Consider the following 18,684-nt stretch of genomic DNA (forward strand, 5'->3'; position numbering starts at 1 on the left):
ATCTGCTCATGTTGTAAATATCACCTATATTTTGAATTTGTATGTATGAACACAACTCGGAGAGTAAGGCTTGTATGTACTTGCTTGTGAGTTTAATACAGGGTCTATCCTACTGGCTGCTTCAACACAATAGTTTTTTGCTACACTGGTTTGGTTCAATCTTTATCTGTATTTAATTTGAACAGACATAATTGTGACCGTCTCCCGACTCGTTCGTCCAAGCATGCATTTTGAGATAAACAAAATTAAACTCCATAAAATTATACACGCTATACAAAGATAATGTGCAAGTTTTGATCAGGCCATCACTCAGACTTAATCAATTAGAACAACACACCATCTTATTCTCCTGGTCACGGAAAGTTTGAAAATCTTTGTTTCGTTTTTGTAACCACAACGGTATGCCTGTCACATGCGTTTGCTTACACTACAGTAAACGCAAACAAGATCGTCGTTATTTCTTCAACTAAACCACTTTCGTACCCATACAGTATGTACAAGTTACTACAGGACTAAAACTATACCTTGGTGTATTTGCTAATCCATGGTGTGTGACATCAATCTGCCTTAACAAAGCTGGTGATTTATTTGTCTCTTCATAATTATTATACTGAATTTACTGAAACATGGTAGAGTTTGCAGAATTAAAACTATCATCAATCACTCACATAAAGTATTGAATCTACTGATGACTGCAAGAATGAAAGCAGCTCTGTTGGCTTGAAAAAAACCTAAAAACTTTACATCATGACTTGTTGTTTTCTGTTGTACTACTTGAGTGTCTATCCATGTTGTGTATGCACATACGTATTTGTGTATTACAGACTTCAGTATAAGGTTGACTCCATTAAAAGATATTCCTAGTATTCCTACCACACTGAAACCTCATCATTCTGGGAACACTGGTGATGATGATATTGATGGTGTTATCTGTAAGTGAAGTTTGTGTATAGCTGTGCTGATTTGTTATATTAACTACCATATGGAAGAAAACTTTGGCGATAAAAAAGTTTTGCGAATTTACAATAGTGGAATTTTGGTGAATAAAAGTTTGGCGAATCAGTAATTAGCTTCGTGATTCTAATTAAAGCTCAAAACGTAAGCTCCGCGTGTGCCATTTGTGCCCAGGTGCAAGTATGATTCCGTTTTGTAATTTAGCGAAGATGACAACAATGGGATTTCTGTGGAGTCTATGATTCATGGCTATCATGAATATAAAAGTATTTGGGAGAATCCAAGCATTGGTGGAAGTTTGATCTGCGAACGAGAGATTGGCAATTGCTATGGCACCCATGCCGTGGCAATTAAGAAAACCATCGAAGGAGACATTAAAACTGTTGGGCACGTCCCTAGAAAAATTTCTGCCATATGTTCGATATTCATCAGGAGTGGTGGTAGTATTGTCTACTTCGTAAGTGGTTCCCGTAGATACTCGTCTGATTCGCCACAAGGTGGACTTGAAATACCTTACATTTTGAAGTTCACTGCGAGTAATTTTAATGAAGCAGACAAGGCGAGGCGACAGTTAGAATCTATGTTACAAACATGTACTTCTGAGTGTACCAGTACTACAACGCCATCAAGCGAAGTTGTTGCACCAATGGTGAGTAACCAAAGTGAAGATCAGTCTTTGAGCTCTACATCCGTTGACAGTGAGTTCCAATTGATCCTCCGGCTCCGATGTTAAAGATAGATGATCGTTTATCAGATCTAAGTGTAGATATTACAGAAAGTTGTAGTGTTGACGAGCCACCAGCCAAAAAGCAAAAGATATTTGATGCTGAGAAAATCATCATATGGGAGAAGAGCTCTCAGATATTGAAATCAATTATGCTCAGTGACTACTAAAGGAGAAGCATCCAAAGATTAATGGGCTCCGCACAACATTGTACAAAGGAAAAATTCCAGAAATTGAGGATAGTGTTCAGATTGTACATTGTTCAACAAGACACCATTGGATAACTGTTTCTACCATTAACTGTAAGGAAGGTGAAGTTAGAGTGCTTGATTCTGTTTTCACTAACTGTGACAAAGAAACTGAAGCAGTTATTCGTGGTCTGTATCAACATGACACAGAAAATATAAGGATCATTATGAGCAGATGTCAAAAACATATTGGTGGAAAGGATTGTGGATTGTTTGCAATAGCATTCGCTGTGGCCTTGGCATTTAATAAACACCCTAGTAAACTGAAATTCATGCAGCAAAAGATGATGTCTCACTTAGTGGAATGTTTTACAAAACAAGAGATAACGCCATTTCCATGCGCCCGCAAATAACAATCACTTTAATTTGTAAACATTTGCTGTTGTTACATTTCTAATCATTCTTTAAATTATTGTATTCTTACAAATTAATAATAATGTTGCAATAATTGGAAAAGAGTCTATAACAATCATGCTATATAGTCTATTAATATACATAGCAACTAGATGCAAGAGGCAATCCCAGACCCCTTGAAACCATTAGTGATAATCTCTGGGTTGTTCTTTACATAACTACATGCAGACACAATCCAACTTGCACTCAGTGGCTTTACGGCACTCATTTTCAAGTCTATGGGTTTCCTCTGTCCCTCTCGGTGTTGTTGGTATACTTGGCGGGCATGCCAATGCTGAAACTCAGCACAAAGTTGTTTTTTCACTGCCTTGTTCACACTGACATCAAGGGGCTGTAAACGATCAGTGCAGTTAGGTGGAACAAGCACCACATTAATGTTGTTGCGATCCAATTGTGTGAGAAAGGCTGAGGTGCACTGAGCCTTAAAGTTGTCAAAAATAACTTCAAAAAATTGAGACTCTCCCTTTTCTCTGCAATATATGGAATCAGGACATTGTCTAAATATTCTGTCGTTGTCTCCTCATTAGACCAGTGGTTAGCGGAGTATGTGATGTGCCATTTTTTTGAAAATTCATGTTTAGGCAAGCAGCGTGGACTTGTACCTTGATAAATTATCTGGGAAGGCAAGAAATCTCCGTCAAGTGTACCAACCAATACTGCTGTGAGCTGTCTCTTATCATCTTTCCCAGTGACTTCAACTCTTTTACTTCCCTCAGCCTCCATAGTCCAATCCAAGGTTGGCACAATATTTAAGCCTGTTTGGTCAAAATTAATTACTAGCTGTGCTGGAATTTCATCCATTACTATTACGTTCTTGATTTCCAGCAAATAATCAGACTTCAATTCAGCAAAATTTTCCATGGTGACTTTAGCCTTTGTAGTTGCTTTGCACTTAACAAAGCTCATTCGGTGAAGTACATATTGTTCCTAGCCTTTGTTCAGATCTACTCTTACAACAAGCTTGCATCTTCATGCATCAGAATACCTTCAGCACATGACATGACTACTGCAGTATTAACAGCTGTTCCAGTAGATCTCATATAGGTGACATATTCTGTGACTTGCTCATCCAGTTCTTCTATCTTCAGGGGACAGCCATTTATTGTCGAAGAAAATTCTTCAAACTCTTTCACTGGGAACATCACCTTTAACTTACAGATACTCTTGATACAAGTTCTTTAGCCAACAAACACTAGTTTCATTCAGCTGCTTCGACAGTTCTGGATATTTCCTTGCGAAGAACTTCATGGCAGTTGTTGTCCCATATTCCGCATTCCTCCAGGCAACTAGCAGTTGTTGAGCTGATGTTAGTTTCTGATATGGTCCTCTGCTGCCTTTCTTACAATCGGCTGACGTATCTACAGGGTTCTGCCCACACTGGTCAGCAGTGGTTCAAAGCGACCAGTACCTCTAAAAACCGACCAGTACCCTCTTAAATCCGACCAGTACAATTCTTACATATATCATTGATACATGTGCAAAATACCCTAATACAACACACAGCATATCAGTTTATGTTAACTTTAGGCCACCACTCAGGAATTTCTGGGCAGAACCCTGTATCTATTACGTCAGCAACTCGTTCGTTTGCCAAAGCGATCGTTCCCGTCGAAATTGACAAGCTTAATGGCCCTGTAGGATCTGGTAAAATACTTGCAGAGGGACGAACCTTACTGTCAGTACGCTTAAAATACTTTAGAATTGACATGACATATCAGATTTAGTACACATGTGTTCATTCACGAGATCTCACACAGGATAATCTGAGAATTTGGCAGTCAAAAACTTTGGTGAATCATTATTGATTCGCCAAATTCACCAAAATTTTTGATCGCCAAAGTTTTCTTCCGTACGGTATTATCTATATAGTACATTGAATAATAATTAATTTAAGCATAGATACTACGACTCTTAATAGGGATTGGAAACGGTCACGCACCCAGTATACTACCTGTACAATTGACATCACTGGTTAGATACAAGGCACGTTTTGCTTGTTACCGCTTTGAAGAGCATGAAAAGACTAACATATTTCTCTTTTCTGTAGACTATTATGTAGGTTTAGTAGAATATGAAAGTTCTCTGAGGTTGAGCAATACAAGTTGCTTCGGTGGAAGTCACTGACTGGCCTTTCCCACAGAAGAAACTCATCATATCGTGTCGTTTCGGTATCGCTTCTACACCAAGGTACATTTCTGTTCCTGTAGCAGCTGTGTACACCTTCTGGTATGGACGATACGTGGCTTTTTAGAACCCCATTGGTCATTAGAACTGAACAGTATGGTTTGTAAGCCACTTAAATGCTGCATATTTCCTTGATCTAATGCCAAAGCTGTGGAACGAAGCTAGTAGGATGGTAGTACACTTCGCTCTTAGGTTCTAAATCACTCTCGCAAAACCTTTACAACTTCATTAGAGGCCAATTAAATTAGTATACTATACAAGTTACGGAAACCACCTGTAACATTCGAAACAAGCCTATTCCTGGTACGTGACGCCATTTCTAATCCCTATTAGGAGTTGTATATCTATGATTTAAGGAATCCTAGTAGTGAAACAAGAGATGAATGATGGTATTGTAGCATAGCTCTATGTGAAAATCCCTACATTGGGACATCTTATAACTAGGGGTGCACTGATTGAGGATTATACCAATATACCAATAACCAATATAGTAGCTTCAAAATTACCAATTCTGACACTGATATTCTTTATTGTTGGGTTGCATCTCTGAACATAAAAGGTTTTCAGTATGGACACCGCAATAAATTGACAAAAAAGCTAAAAGATGGTTGCCGAAACATTTTTGTAAAATGAAAAAAAAAGATTTGTGCAAAGGTGCAATGAAAAGGTATGAACTAAGAAAAAAGAATTAGTTTGACTGGAGAATTGAACCTCGGCCACTACAAAATAATCACATCTTTAGCCTAAGGCTCTACCGGCAGTACTATCAAACATACTGAAAGCTGAGTAATTATAGTACTTGAATGAAATATCTGTTAAAAGTAAACTTTTTACCTACAGATACCGATACCGATACCGATATTTATATGCCAAAGTAGGGTATTTCCCACCAAGCTATGCTGTGATACCATCTTGTTTGAAATTGTTTACTTTCTTGTTATAGCACGTGTGAACTAAACTATTAGTGACTGCTGTATTAGAGTGTATAGAGTCATCTACCAGGGGACGTTTCATTACTTCAGATTTTCACTGTGCTAGCAATATAAATACAGCTAGACCAATAATAAGGGTGTGTGGTCATTGTGATCAAGTAAATCTATTGTTAAGAGCTGTGATCTCTGCGCTTGATTGTTATTGATCATAAATAGGCGTGGTCTCGAATCTATCATGAAATTACTGGTATCTACCAATCATAAGCATTTTAAACAACTTTGCGGTGTCTTTCAAGGAAAGTGTTGATAGGAAAAGTTGATGCCTTAAGGTTACGGTATAGTCACAGGCAATCATTCAAAATTTTGAATGCCTATCAATACTTTTTGAGAAGCCCATAAAACCAGTCTAGTAGCGTGAAAAGTTTTTAAAAGGTGAAGCCCTTCATATTTAATGTTTTTATGTAGCTACAGTGTAGTTTGAGGCAGGTGGAACACTACAATTTGTTGTAGTAACACAAGTAAGCCAGCCTGTACATCGCTCAGCTCCAGCTGTCACTACCATGTTTTCTGCTGCCAAATACAGCAAAAGCTGTAGGCTCTATTGGCTTTTCTGGGGCATAGTGATACTGTATATTAAATTTGTTAGATCATGTGGAAGCGTTTTTGGCATGTTTCTCCCCAGTGACTCGGATACAAGCCTTCAAAGAGCTTGTTTCACCCGAAAAAACTACTAAAAGTTCAATAAAACGTCTATACTACCAGCAACTTAAAAAATCGCTTCCACAGGACCTAGATATTTTAGTTGTTTAGCCACTTGTGTTGAAATTATAAGGATTCAGTAATCTGTTAGTCTGGTGTTTGGCGGCGCGTTTTTATGAAACATCGCTCTATTGTAGACCACACACCCAAGAACAGTCGTTGTTCAGTAGTAAAAACAAACAAGCACAATTAGTTGTATTGCTAACACAACACAGTTGTTGAAATTATTTATCCCTGCTTGGTTTAAAGCAGGTTTTGTAATTTGTTCCGCCCACACATTTAAAACTATTCCGTAACCTTAAAGGGCTCATTAAGGCGAATATCTGTACCAACTTTGGTAGGAATCTGATGAACATTCACGGAGTTATGACCGATTATTTGCGTAAAATAAGGTCGAAGGTCTGTCACGCCTACAGGGTAAACGCCTTGGAGGAATCAGTTGAAAATTGATATGTAGATGGAGCAACCATCGTAGGAGTGCCTTTTTGTTGTTTGAAAGGAATTGGAATAAGGACCATGGAGATATGACACAAAACCCAACCTGTGTCAAAATTACGCGATCGATTTTTATGAATAAAAAACTATTAGTTTTCGTGTCTACCAGGCAAACCGCTTAGAGCAACAAGCTGAAAATCAGTATGTAGCTGGAATAATCATCATGGAACGTTATTGCAGTAGTACAGAAGAATCGGAGTACAAATCACTGAGTTATGATTCGAAAGGCAACTATGTGCAGCAAATGCGAGATCGAGATACTCTAATAGAACAGTCACCCTAATAAAGCATTCAGCTGCATGTATAATTTACTCAGTTATATTACATTGCAAGTTATTCTGTAGGGAATTCAGCTACAAACAAGTCACCCTGTAGTCAGATCAACTAGAAGAAGGTACCTAATAGAGAGTTCAGCTACAAAGAAGCCATCATGTAGAGAGTTCAGCTGAAATAAATCACCCTGTAGAGAATTCAGCTACAAACAAATTGCCCTGTAGAGAGATCAGCTAGAAGAAGTTACCTTGTAGAGAGTTCAGTTACAAAGAAACAATCATGCAAAGAGTTTAGATGCAAACAAATCACCCAGTACTCAGAAAGTTCCGCTATGAACAGATCACACTATAGAGAGTTCAGTTAGAAACAAGTCATCCTGTAGATAGATCAGCTAGAAGAAGTCACTTTGTAGAGAGTTCAGCTACAAAGAAACCACCATGTAAGAGAGTTCAGCTGCAAACAAATCACCTGTAGAGAGTTCAGCTAGGAACAAGTCACCCTGTACAGAGATCAGCTAGAAACAAGTCATCCTGTAGAGAGTTCAGCTAGAAGAAGTTACATTGTAGAGAGTTCAGCTACAAACAAATCACCCTGTAGATAGTTCAGCTAGAAACAAGTCACCCTGTAGAGAGATCAGGTAGAAACAAGTCAACCGTAGAGAGTTCAGCTAGAAGAAGTTACATTGTAGAGAGTTCAGCTACAAAGAAACTACCATGTAGAGAGTTCAGCAGCAAACAAACCGCCCTGTAGATAATTCAGCTACAAACAAATCACCCTGTAGAAAGATCAGCTAGAAGAAGTTACCTTGTAGAGAGTTCAGCTAGAAACAAATCACCCTGTAGAGGGTTCAGCTACAAACAAGTCACCCTGTAGAAAGTTCAGCTAGAAGAAGTTACATTGTAGAGAGTTCAGCTACAAGAAACTACCATGTAGAGAGTTCAGCTGCAAACAAATTGCCCTGTAGAGAATTCAGCTACAGACAAATCACCTTGTAGAAAGATCAGCTAAGAAGAAGTTACCTTGTAGAGAGTTCAGCTACAATAAATCACCCTGTAGAGAGTTCAGCTAGAAACAAGTCACCCTGTAGAGAGATCAGCTAGAAACAAGTCACTCTGTAGAGAGTTCAGCTAGAAGAAGTTACATTGTAGAGAGTTCAGCTACAAAGAAACTACCATGTAGAGAGTTCAGCTACAAAGAAACTACCATGTAGAGAGTTCAGCTGCAAACAAATTGCCCTGTAGAGAATTCAGCTACAAACAAATCACCCTGTAGAAAGATCAGCTAGAAGAAGTTACCTTGTAGAGAGTTCAGCTACAAACAAATCACCCTGTAGAGAGTTCAGTTAGAAACAAGTCACCCTGTAGAGAGTTCAGCTAGAAGAAATTACGTTGTAGAGAGTTCAGCTACAAAGAAACTACCATGTAGAGAGTTCAGCTGCAAACAAATTGCCCTGTAGAGACAAACAAATCATCCTGTAGAAAGATCAGCTAGAAGAAGTTACCTTGTAGAGAGTTCAGCTACAAACAAATCGCCCTGTAGAGGGTTCAACTACAAACAAGTCACCCTGTAGAGAGTTCAGCTAGAAGAAGTTACATTGTAGAGAGTTCAGCTACAAACAAATCACCCCGTAGATAGTTCAGCTACAAACAAGTCACCCTGTAGAGAGATCAGTTAGAAACAAGTCACCCTGTAGAGAGTTCAGCTAGAAGAAGTTACATTGTAGAGAGTTCAGCTACAAGAAACTACCATGTAGAGAGTTCAGCAGCAAACAAATTTCCCTGTAGAGAATTCAACTACAGACAAATCACATTGTAGAAAGATCAGCTAGAAGAAGTTACCTTGTAGAGAGTTCAGCTACAAACAAATCACCCTGTAGAGAGTTCAGCTACAAACAAGTCACCCTGTAGAAAGATCAGCTAGAAACAAGTCACCCTGTAGAGAGTTCAGCTAGAAGAAGTTGCATTGTAGAGAGTTCAGCTACAAAGAAACTACCATGTACAGAGTTCAGCTGCAAACAAATTGCCCTGTAGAGAATTCAGCTACAAACAAATCACCCTGTAGAAAGATCAGCTAGAAGAAGTTACCTTGTAGAGAGTTCAGCTACAAACAAATCACCCTGTAGAGGGTTCAACTACAAACAAGTCACCCTGTAGAGAGTTCATCTAGAAGAAATTACATTGTAGAGAATTCAGCTACAAAGAAACTACCATGTAGAGAGTTCAGCTGCAAACAAATTGCCCTGTAGAGAATTCGGCTACAAACAAATCACCCTGTAGAAAGATCAGCTAGAAGAAGTTACCTTGTAGAGAATTCAGCTACAAACAAATCACCCTGTAGATAGTTCAGCTAGAAACAAGTTACACTGTAGAGAGATCAGCTAGAAACAAGTCACCCTGTAGAGAGTTCAGCTAGAAGAAGTCACATTGTAGAGAGTTCAGCTGTTTAGCTGCAAACAAATCGCCCTGTAGAGAATTCAGCTACAAACAAATCACCCTGTAGAAAGATCAGCTAGAAGAAGTTACCTTATAGAGAGTTCAGCTACAAACAAACCACCCTGTAGAGAGTTCAGCTACAAACAAGTCATCCGGTAGAGAGATCAGCTAGAAGGGTCACCTTGCAGAGAGGTCAGCTACAAAGAAATCATCCTGCTTCATCTTTCCTTCTTCCTGTAGTAAAGAAAAAATGACAGGTTAAAAAGCCCTAAAGCCAGCCATAGGCCGGCTTTGGGGTATACAAATACAAAAAGAAGTGAAATCTAATCCAAAACAGCCAAGCTGTAAAAAAAGAGTGCGGCCCTGAGAAAGGCTATGGTGAAAAAAGATGTGAAATCCAAGGTGGCGGCCAAGAAATGGCTGTGATGGTAGGTTAATGGTAAAAAATTTAATAACAACAATTCAGGTGAATTTGGTGCCGCTTGGTCTTGGCACAAAATTCACCTGAATTGTCGTTATTAAAATTTTTACCATTAACCTACCATCACAGCCATTTCTTGGCCGCCACCTTGGATTTCACATCTTTTTCACCATAGCCTTTCTCAGGGCCGCACTCTTTTTTTACAGCTTGGCTGTTTTGGATTAGATTAAGTTAACAGCTACATAATTCTACATTCAGACTTACAAAGAATCCCTCTGAGAATCCCAATCTAGCCTAGCTGAGAACATCCAGTAGAGTTGCTATAGCTGTGTGTCCCAGCCAGCTGCTTGTCCTAGTTCGTGTCCTAGCCAGCTGCTTCTCCAGCTGCAGCCCCTCAACTCGAGCTCAGTTATCTTTGGTATTAAACGCCAAGTCGAGAATGAGGTAGAGCACCAAGTGGGTAACGCTATTGAGTACTAAAATATAGTAGATCGTAGCTACTAGCTATGACTTATCGAGGAGCCGAATCTGGCCGACTAATGTAAACCAACTCAGTGCATAATGGGAAAACACGCTTTGATACACATGTAATATCCGAACATATCTGAAAATTTCCTGGAACTTTGAAGTTATAAGATTCCAGATTTCAGGATTCTGGAGATTTGTAGTAAAGATTTCAATTATGGACCTACAAGATTTCTACCTTGTTGTGGACCCCTCGAACAGTCATTGTTCTACAGTAAAAACAAACAAGCACAATTAGTTGTATTGCTAACACAACCAGTTGTTGAAATTATTTATCCCTGCTTGGTTTAAAGCAGGTTTTGTAATTTGTTCCGCCCACATATTTTAAACTATTCCGTAACCTTAATATGGTTTCATTGCATGAAGAAGACCATGACCAGTCTGATTGAGAAGAGTCAAGGCACACACTCGTTGGAATCCCAAGAGGCACTGGTGAGTTTGTTATTGTGGCATAAAATGGTGGCCATACGCAGTATATTAATACACTATAGTATTTTAAACACAGATGTGTAGTGTATACTTGTACAGTGCATTATTCTTAATGTATGATACCAAAGGGAAAAAATATACTTTATTCTCCATACTGTGTCAAGTGTGCTATGTTTAGTACACTTTATTTTCCTTGTAAGGCAATAAAGCACACTTTGTGTGAATGTGACACTCACAACTCATGAAGGCACTGGAATGACCACAATGACTCCCACTAACAAGTATGTATAGAAATTAACAACAAACTTAATAAATGGTCACTCATCAAATGTTTGTTCAATAATCATACGACTCATTCGATAAACTGTAAGCCCAGCAAATTCTTCAGTGGCCTCTAGATACTGATACCTTCAACTTTGCTGCACACCTACGTACTCACAAATAACAACTAGATAGCTATACAAACAGTGCACTACTCAAATGTACTGTTCCTCATTCATTCTCTTTGTCGTCCTATCCCACCGCTAAATAAATTCTGAATAAGATGGATCTCAAATTGTGTGATAACTCAGTAGTGATTGCTACCAATTAACATTCTACTGATCACAAGTAGGTACTAGTTTTCTCACTGCCATCATTGTGTTCCAGGTTGTATTAATTGCTATCTTTTTTCTTGATTGCAACTGCTCATAGCACTTTGGGTGTGGTCTCAAGCCAAATATACATAGCTCACAGCTTTGCCTTGTGGTATACAGGTGTATTTGTCTCTCGACCACACCCTTGTGTTATATTATTCATATTGTACTCACCTCAGTGCTTTAATTCTACATTTGTACTTATGTATGTCTGTACGTATGTACATACACTCATGTCAGCACTACAAATTATTGCTTTACTGTTTCCAGTTTGTGATGATTGTGATACATCATACCATGGTGACTGTCCAGTACATGGTTCTCTAATACCATTGGATGAATCCCAGGGGTGGGACCAAGACTCAAAATCCTTTACCAGTGTACCAGTACCACTACAAGTTACAGTGAAGATGTCCTCCATTATGAATGCTGGCAAGGGAGTATTTGCCAAAGAGCTCATACCCAAAAGGACTAGGATTGGTCCCTACAAGGGAGAAGTGGTAAAGAAAGAAGATGTAACTGATAAAACTGATACAAGTTACTTCTGGGAGGTATGTGACAATTAATTGTGCATTATTATACTGCTCCAATATAGGTTAAGAAAGGTAGAGAATTTTACTACATTAATGCCAAGAATGAGGAACATGCTAATTGGTTGAGATTTATTAATTGTGCTAGAAATGAAGAAGAACAGAATTTATTATCATTCCAATACCAGGGTAATATTTACTGCTACACCATTAAGGATATTCTACCAGGCACAGAACTATTAGTATGGTATGGTGAGCAGTATGTCAAACTATTGGAACTACCAGTGGATCATAATATTGGTATGTACTATACACCAGTTATATGTTAAGTAATTAACCCACTCACACTCCATTTTAACCATGTAAAATGCACTAACAGGTGTATTGCTGGTGATTATTGCTTATCACACAGTATGGCAGTACTCTAAAGGCCTTTTCACAGTACAGTCAAATGCGTATCGAAGCCAGATCAAGTAGTGTCACAACTGAGCCAGATTGACCGCAATGCGCATTCAATCTGGCTTCATGTGCAATCCACTGCAAGAGGTGAATTGGCTGGACTTGATGCGCATTAGCTCTATTAGCAAGTGGGCGCCATATAGTCTCCAGATATCTCGTACAAAGCATGGCTATTGTGCTAAGACTAAAGCGACGGCATACCTACTGTTATACTCAGCTTGTGGAAGCGATATGGTGACCATGAGTGAGTGTTGAAGGAATAGTGTACCCTTCTTAAATCATTGTTCTCAGTACAAGTTTCCTCCTAAGAATTAACCAGTTTCTTGGCACCCAACGGTTTGTAAATGTACTAACTACATTCCTCGCTGTGGATACTTTTCTGACTCCAATGGAATACAAAGAAGGTAGTACAATGACCGATGCCATTTATTTTTCATTACGTAATCGGGTAATTAATCACGTGTTATAAAAGCAAATTGAATTCAGTTATTGCACACATAGTGTGAAATGGATTGATGCGCATTTGATCCACTTTCAGTCTGACCACAGCTGGATCCGCATTCAATGCACATTAAGTGTGAAAAGGCCTTAATAAGACATATAGTACAAAAGTTGCCGTAAAATGCAAATGTGTTATCCCACTGTCTTGAATTTTGGCACATAATTGGGTGTAAATGCAAATCTTGATACCAAGTTTGGTTTGAATACAATAAAAACTATTATTCATGAATAATAAGCTCTAATATGTTGACATGCCTACAAGGTAAACCACTTATGGGAACAAGCTGAAAATCGCTACATGGATAGGTACCTCAAACCTTTTGTGATTTGGAAGAAATTAAGCCTAAATACCATAAAGATGCATAAATACAGTGTTAAAGCCATCATTTTGTAACAATCAGGTGATCAAGTTTTGCTATATAACACAATTGCTTGTCATGCCTACCAGACAAACCTCTTAAAGTAGTGTGCAAAAAACCAGTATATAGGACTGGCAGATTAATCATTGTACATTGTCAATGTAGGAAGGCCTCTTTATCAGTTGTTTAGAAGAATCGGTTTTAAAAACATGGTCTAATAAAAAACTAAACACCAACTACTGTATGTAAGTACAGTATTAAAAATCTCAATCAATATACTCTAATAGTACAGCCTCCCTATTAGAAGAGTCAACAACATAATAAGTCAATCTATTAGAGAATTCAGCTAGTCATGATGTAGAGAGTTCAGCTACATAACAGGTCACCCTGTAGAGAGATCGGTTAAACTACAAGTAATTCTGTAGAGAATCCAGTTACAGTACAAGTCACTGTATAGAAAGTTCAGCCACATTACAAGTCTTTCCATAGAGAGTTCAACTATAGTTACTAGTCATCGATGAGAGAATTCAGATACATTACAACCTTGTAGAGAGTTCAGGTATTGTACAAACAAGTCACCCTGTAGAGAGTTTAGCTACATTACAAGTGACCCTGAGCTCAATTATGCAACTTTACATCTGCTGTGGTTAGCACTTCTGACTTCACATGTACTGTCATCAGGCTATAAAGTAAATTTAAAAAACAACGAATTTAAACAGCAGCAAAATAATAATTCATTCATCTCAGTGTGTCATCTTGTAGTGCTGCCAGCTGCATGTACCAGATTATGGATGTTGGGCACTGCTGACAGGATTACAATGTTTGGTTTTGAGTAGTGTTTAGTGACTGAGTTTTTGAATTTCAATTAATGGATTTGTATAATTATTATAGTATTAACATTTAATTATTGAGCATGTTTTATTTGTATACAGATGCCAACTACACTTGTGCTCACTGTCAAGCACAGTTTGTGGAGAAATATAATTTTAATATTCACTTAAAGTACAGTCAAGCTTGTCGTAATGCTAATCCACAAGTGTTCAAGTGTGGAAAATGTGGAGAAGTGTTTACTACACTGATCAACCTTCAACAACATATCAGGAGACATGAAGCAAAAGACCATTTCACATCACTAACACCTTTGCCTGCCAGTGGTTTGCACACGATTACTAGAGGAAAGCCTCTCCAATGCCATTATTGTAGTAAATTATTCACATGTAATAGTAAGTTAAAGCTTCATTTGCTAACTCATACTGGAGAGAAGCCCCACCAGTGCCAATATTGCAAAAGATCTTTTGCACAAAAGTCTGGACTTAAGGTCCATTTAAGAACTCATACTGGAGAGAAGCCCCACTGGTGTCAATTTTGTAAGAAGGCCTTTGTACTAAAGTCTGGACTCAAGAGACATTTACGAACTCATACAGGAGAAAAGCCCTATCACTGTCAATACTGTCAAAAGAGATTTGCATACCATGGTAGACTCCGATGTCATTTAAGAACTCATACAGGAGAAAAGCCATACCAATGTCAATATTGTAATAAAGCATTTTCCACATCTGACGTTCTTAAATGTCATTTATCAACTCATATTGGAGAGAAGCTCTACCATTGTCAGTTTTGCGAAAAGACCTTTTCATATAATTCCACACTCAAGATACATATGAGATCTCATACAGAAGAGAAGTCCTACCAATGTCAATATTGTCAAAAAGTGTTTGCAGATCACAGTCATCTACGAGCTCATTTGAAAGTTCATTCAAAACCTTATCAATGTCACTATTGTAAGAAACCATTTTCCCAATCAAATGACCTTCAACGTCATTTAAGAACTCATACTGGAGAGAAGCCCCACCAGTGCCAGTTTTGTAAGAAAGCCTTTGCACAAAAGTGTGCACTCAAGAGACATTTAAGAACTCACACAGGAGAAAAGCCCTACCACTGTCAACACTGTAATAAAGCTTTTACCAGATCTGCTTATCTTCAACAACATTTATCAACTCATACTGATGTTAAGCCATACAAATGTCCAAATTGTGGGGAGAATTTTCTTTTTAAATATTTGCTAACAAAACATTTGCAAACCCATACACTGAAGAGACCTCAGAGCTAAACTGAAACATTGCATCAACTAATGGTCTTAACATATCTCTTCATGCAAGTGAATTTAGTATCCCAGGTGTACAACATTAACATTATAATTAATATCCTTCATGTTATTTGTTGAGTTGCTATACTATCCTACCACCCCATAGTGTGTGTATAACACATGTATATTTTATGATGCATTTTACATTGTTTCAGATATGCTAGTGTTATACTTGCAGATAATTTGCTTTCTGAAACCAGAAAGATATAGATGCTGAGATGTTGGATAAGAATCACTATCCAGTGGACAACCGTATATCTTGGGTAACTTTTCATTTTCATGCTAAATTGCAAACTGATGTGGCACTAGCAAAAGCAAGCATCACTCTTATGCTACCCCTCCATGACAGTACTCAATCAGTTGCTATGATACAGCATAGCATGATTGTTACCTAAAATGCAATCCAATACCTAAATCCTGGGCAAGTACTAGCTAGTCAATGCAATGGATCAACCATCGTGTGCTTTGGATAAACAAATTCAGCCAAAATTCTGCAAGGGGTCTTTTGTTGTTAGGTTGGGTGGCTTACATATTAAAATTGCTACGTTAAACATGTTAGAAAAGTGAAGTGGTTGGTCTAGTGCTCTTGTTGAGGCTACATAGTATTACATCGGTAGAGCTGAAGCAATGCTATCTGCTTCTCATGTTAAGCAAGCATGTTATACACACCAGCTTCCTTACATGTTCTTCAGCAAATTGCATATCAGAGTTACTGCACAGCATTCAAAAAAAGTGAGGCACCACTAAACTTTACGGCGTGGTGACTCAGGACCACTCTCAATTTTATGACTGGTGCACTGTTCTAGAGCTAGAAATAATACTGGTAATTTTAACCTTTACATTGATACTCTGAACCAATAGTACTATGCTTTGGGTCATGTTCATTATGCACATTGCATGGCTATCAGTATATACACATTCGAGATATATATAATGGCAGATATTGAAAAACCATATAGGTTGAATACATATTCATGTTAATTCATGCTGCAAGACTTGCATGCTCACAAAAAAATTGCGCTGCAAACTGTGGACACTGATGTTGAATTGCTCGGATGTATCATCTTGGATTGACAGAACTATGGTTGGACTTGGATTTGATAAGAATTACCATGTTTTTACTGTTCACATTGTTGCATCAAATATGGGCTAAGAAAAGGCAAGTGGTTTACCTTTCTTCCACAAATTAACAACCAGGATGTGACACTACATTATTTGCAGGCAGGGGAAACTCTGCATGGGATATATTTTCAGAAATTGTGCCTACCTTTTCAGCACTTTCTACTAGTGAGTGTGCTCTGACTGATGGGACGCTTGAAAAGATGAGCAATATAAATTATGTTGTTTTGTTATACTCAAAAACATGAAGCTAAGCAATAAAAAGCAGGCAAAGACTCTTTTTCAAAGGAACAAGGTCATTAGGAAATATTTCACCTACAAAAAGAGCATTAGTTCAACATATTCAAAGGGAAATTTATCTAGCTGGATGTATGGGATCGAACACTGAATTCACAATAGGAGGTTCCTTCCCCAACACAATGCAGGATGGAGAGTAAATTGGTTCCTAATTGGACAGATTTATATATATAATTACCTGAAATTAGTGTAGCATGTCATGAATTTATTATTGCAGCTGCAAGAAGTGTTGCCAAGGAATACACAATTACTGTCAAGCCAACTTTGCTGTATAACACAATCCTTTGTGCATATGCTGGACATTGTAGCAGACAAGTAAATAATTATGCAATGTAACATGTATATCAAAATCTAATATTATCATTTTTTTTTGCAAATGATCAGTAATGTTGCTTTTTCAATAGTGCTTATGATTGATTTTAATTGCTTAAAAATTAATCCCCAAAATTAGATTATATTTGGGTGGTACCCATCCTGAAATGATTCAGTATGCTTTACTCTATAACTTTATACCAAGTTTCATGCTTGTATGACAAAGTGAATGTTACACTTGATATCTAAACCTTAGCCACTGCACTAATATATTGTATCACTGATAAAGCACATAAATATCCTTATCCTTATTTACACCTTCATAGTTTGCTACACTGCTTCTCTGAATACTGTGACTGCTCTATTAGAGTAATTGACTGCTCTATTAGAGTATCTCAATCTTTTTACAATCAGAATATCGCAAGGGGGGCTTCAGCCCCCCCCTTCGGATCGCTACACCTATATGGATGAATGTATTACATTATAGCTCAGTGGGAAATTCCCTATACATTGGCATGTCTGTAATATTTAATACTATTTTGTTTAATGCCAATTCAATCCCCCTATATATCATTGCTATAGATCCACTGTGAAACTGGATTGTTGTCTTCACAGAAATATTGATATTATAGTATCTTGTGAGATACAAAATTTAGTCAATGGGATGTAATTTGTGTAGGCAATGATAGAACATGCAAGGATCTGTGCACTTTGTTAGAGATCCCATAGTAGCAAACTCAGTAAGATTATACATAATTTTAAACTTATTAGCTGAAATCAAGATTACTTTTGAATGCTCTATTAAAGTGTTTCTTGGAATTATCTGATCCAACCATAACCATTGGATTCTACTAGCTATCACATGGCCCCTAAAGTATGCATGCAATTGGCAGCATATTAAGTGATAAATTCATAAACTGTGGCCATGGCTTGAAACATTTTGAGGGATAGCTTTATAACGCATTCCTCAAAAGCTATGAAGTTGAAAGTGGCTAATTACTGCTTATGGGTCAAGTGTGTATCCAAAGTTTTCCTGAAATTATGTTGGAGAAACAATTGTAAAATAATAGCCGGAAATATCACAAATCTCTCTATTAGAACAGTCATCCCATTTCAGGTAATGTGAACAGAACTCATGATCAGTTCAAGCCACAAAGATTTCATATAATTATATGCAGGGGCAGCTCCAGGAGGATTTCTGAGGTTTATGGAAACCAGTTATGTTCAGATCGAGATACTCTATTATACAGCAGTCAATCACCCTAATAAAGCAGTCAGAGTATTTAAAGCAGCAGTGTAGCAAGCTATGTAGCTGTAAATGTGACCAGATTTCATATATTAAACCCAGCTTCCCGGCACACACAAAATCAAACTGGCTTACGTTTTTACCAGAAATGGATTGCTGGTCTAATACACTATCATATTCTACTCTGTATTTCCTTATATTGTACGTCTTGGTCACTTACAAATGCATAATGGAGACCGTCCTTATGAATGTTAAATTTGCGGTAAGAAATTTACAAGATGTGATGATCT

The 18,684-nt window shown here is 37.8% G+C and overlaps 1 protein-coding gene across 1 annotated transcript; it reads left to right on the forward strand.

The window, feature by feature from the left end:
* The first annotated feature begins 842 nt into the window (after window positions 1–842).
* Window positions 843–15,416, forward strand: LOC136255410 (zinc finger protein ZFP2-like). Its single transcript, XM_066048167.1, has 4 exons — window positions 843–932; window positions 11,696–11,976; window positions 12,021–12,255; window positions 14,207–15,416. The coding sequence occupies exons 2-4, from the start codon at window positions 11,836–11,838 to the stop codon at window positions 15,382–15,384; spliced, it is 1,554 nt and encodes a 517-aa protein (XP_065904239.1). The 5' UTR covers window positions 843–932; window positions 11,696–11,835; the 3' UTR covers window positions 15,385–15,416.
* Window positions 15,417–18,684: the final 3,268 nt, after the last annotated feature.

The sequence above is a fragment of the Dysidea avara genome, chromosome 1, assembly GCF_963678975.1.
Source record: "Dysidea avara chromosome 1, odDysAvar1.4, whole genome shotgun sequence".
Lineage (NCBI taxonomy): Eukaryota > Metazoa > Porifera > Demospongiae > Dictyoceratida > Dysideidae > Dysidea > Dysidea avara.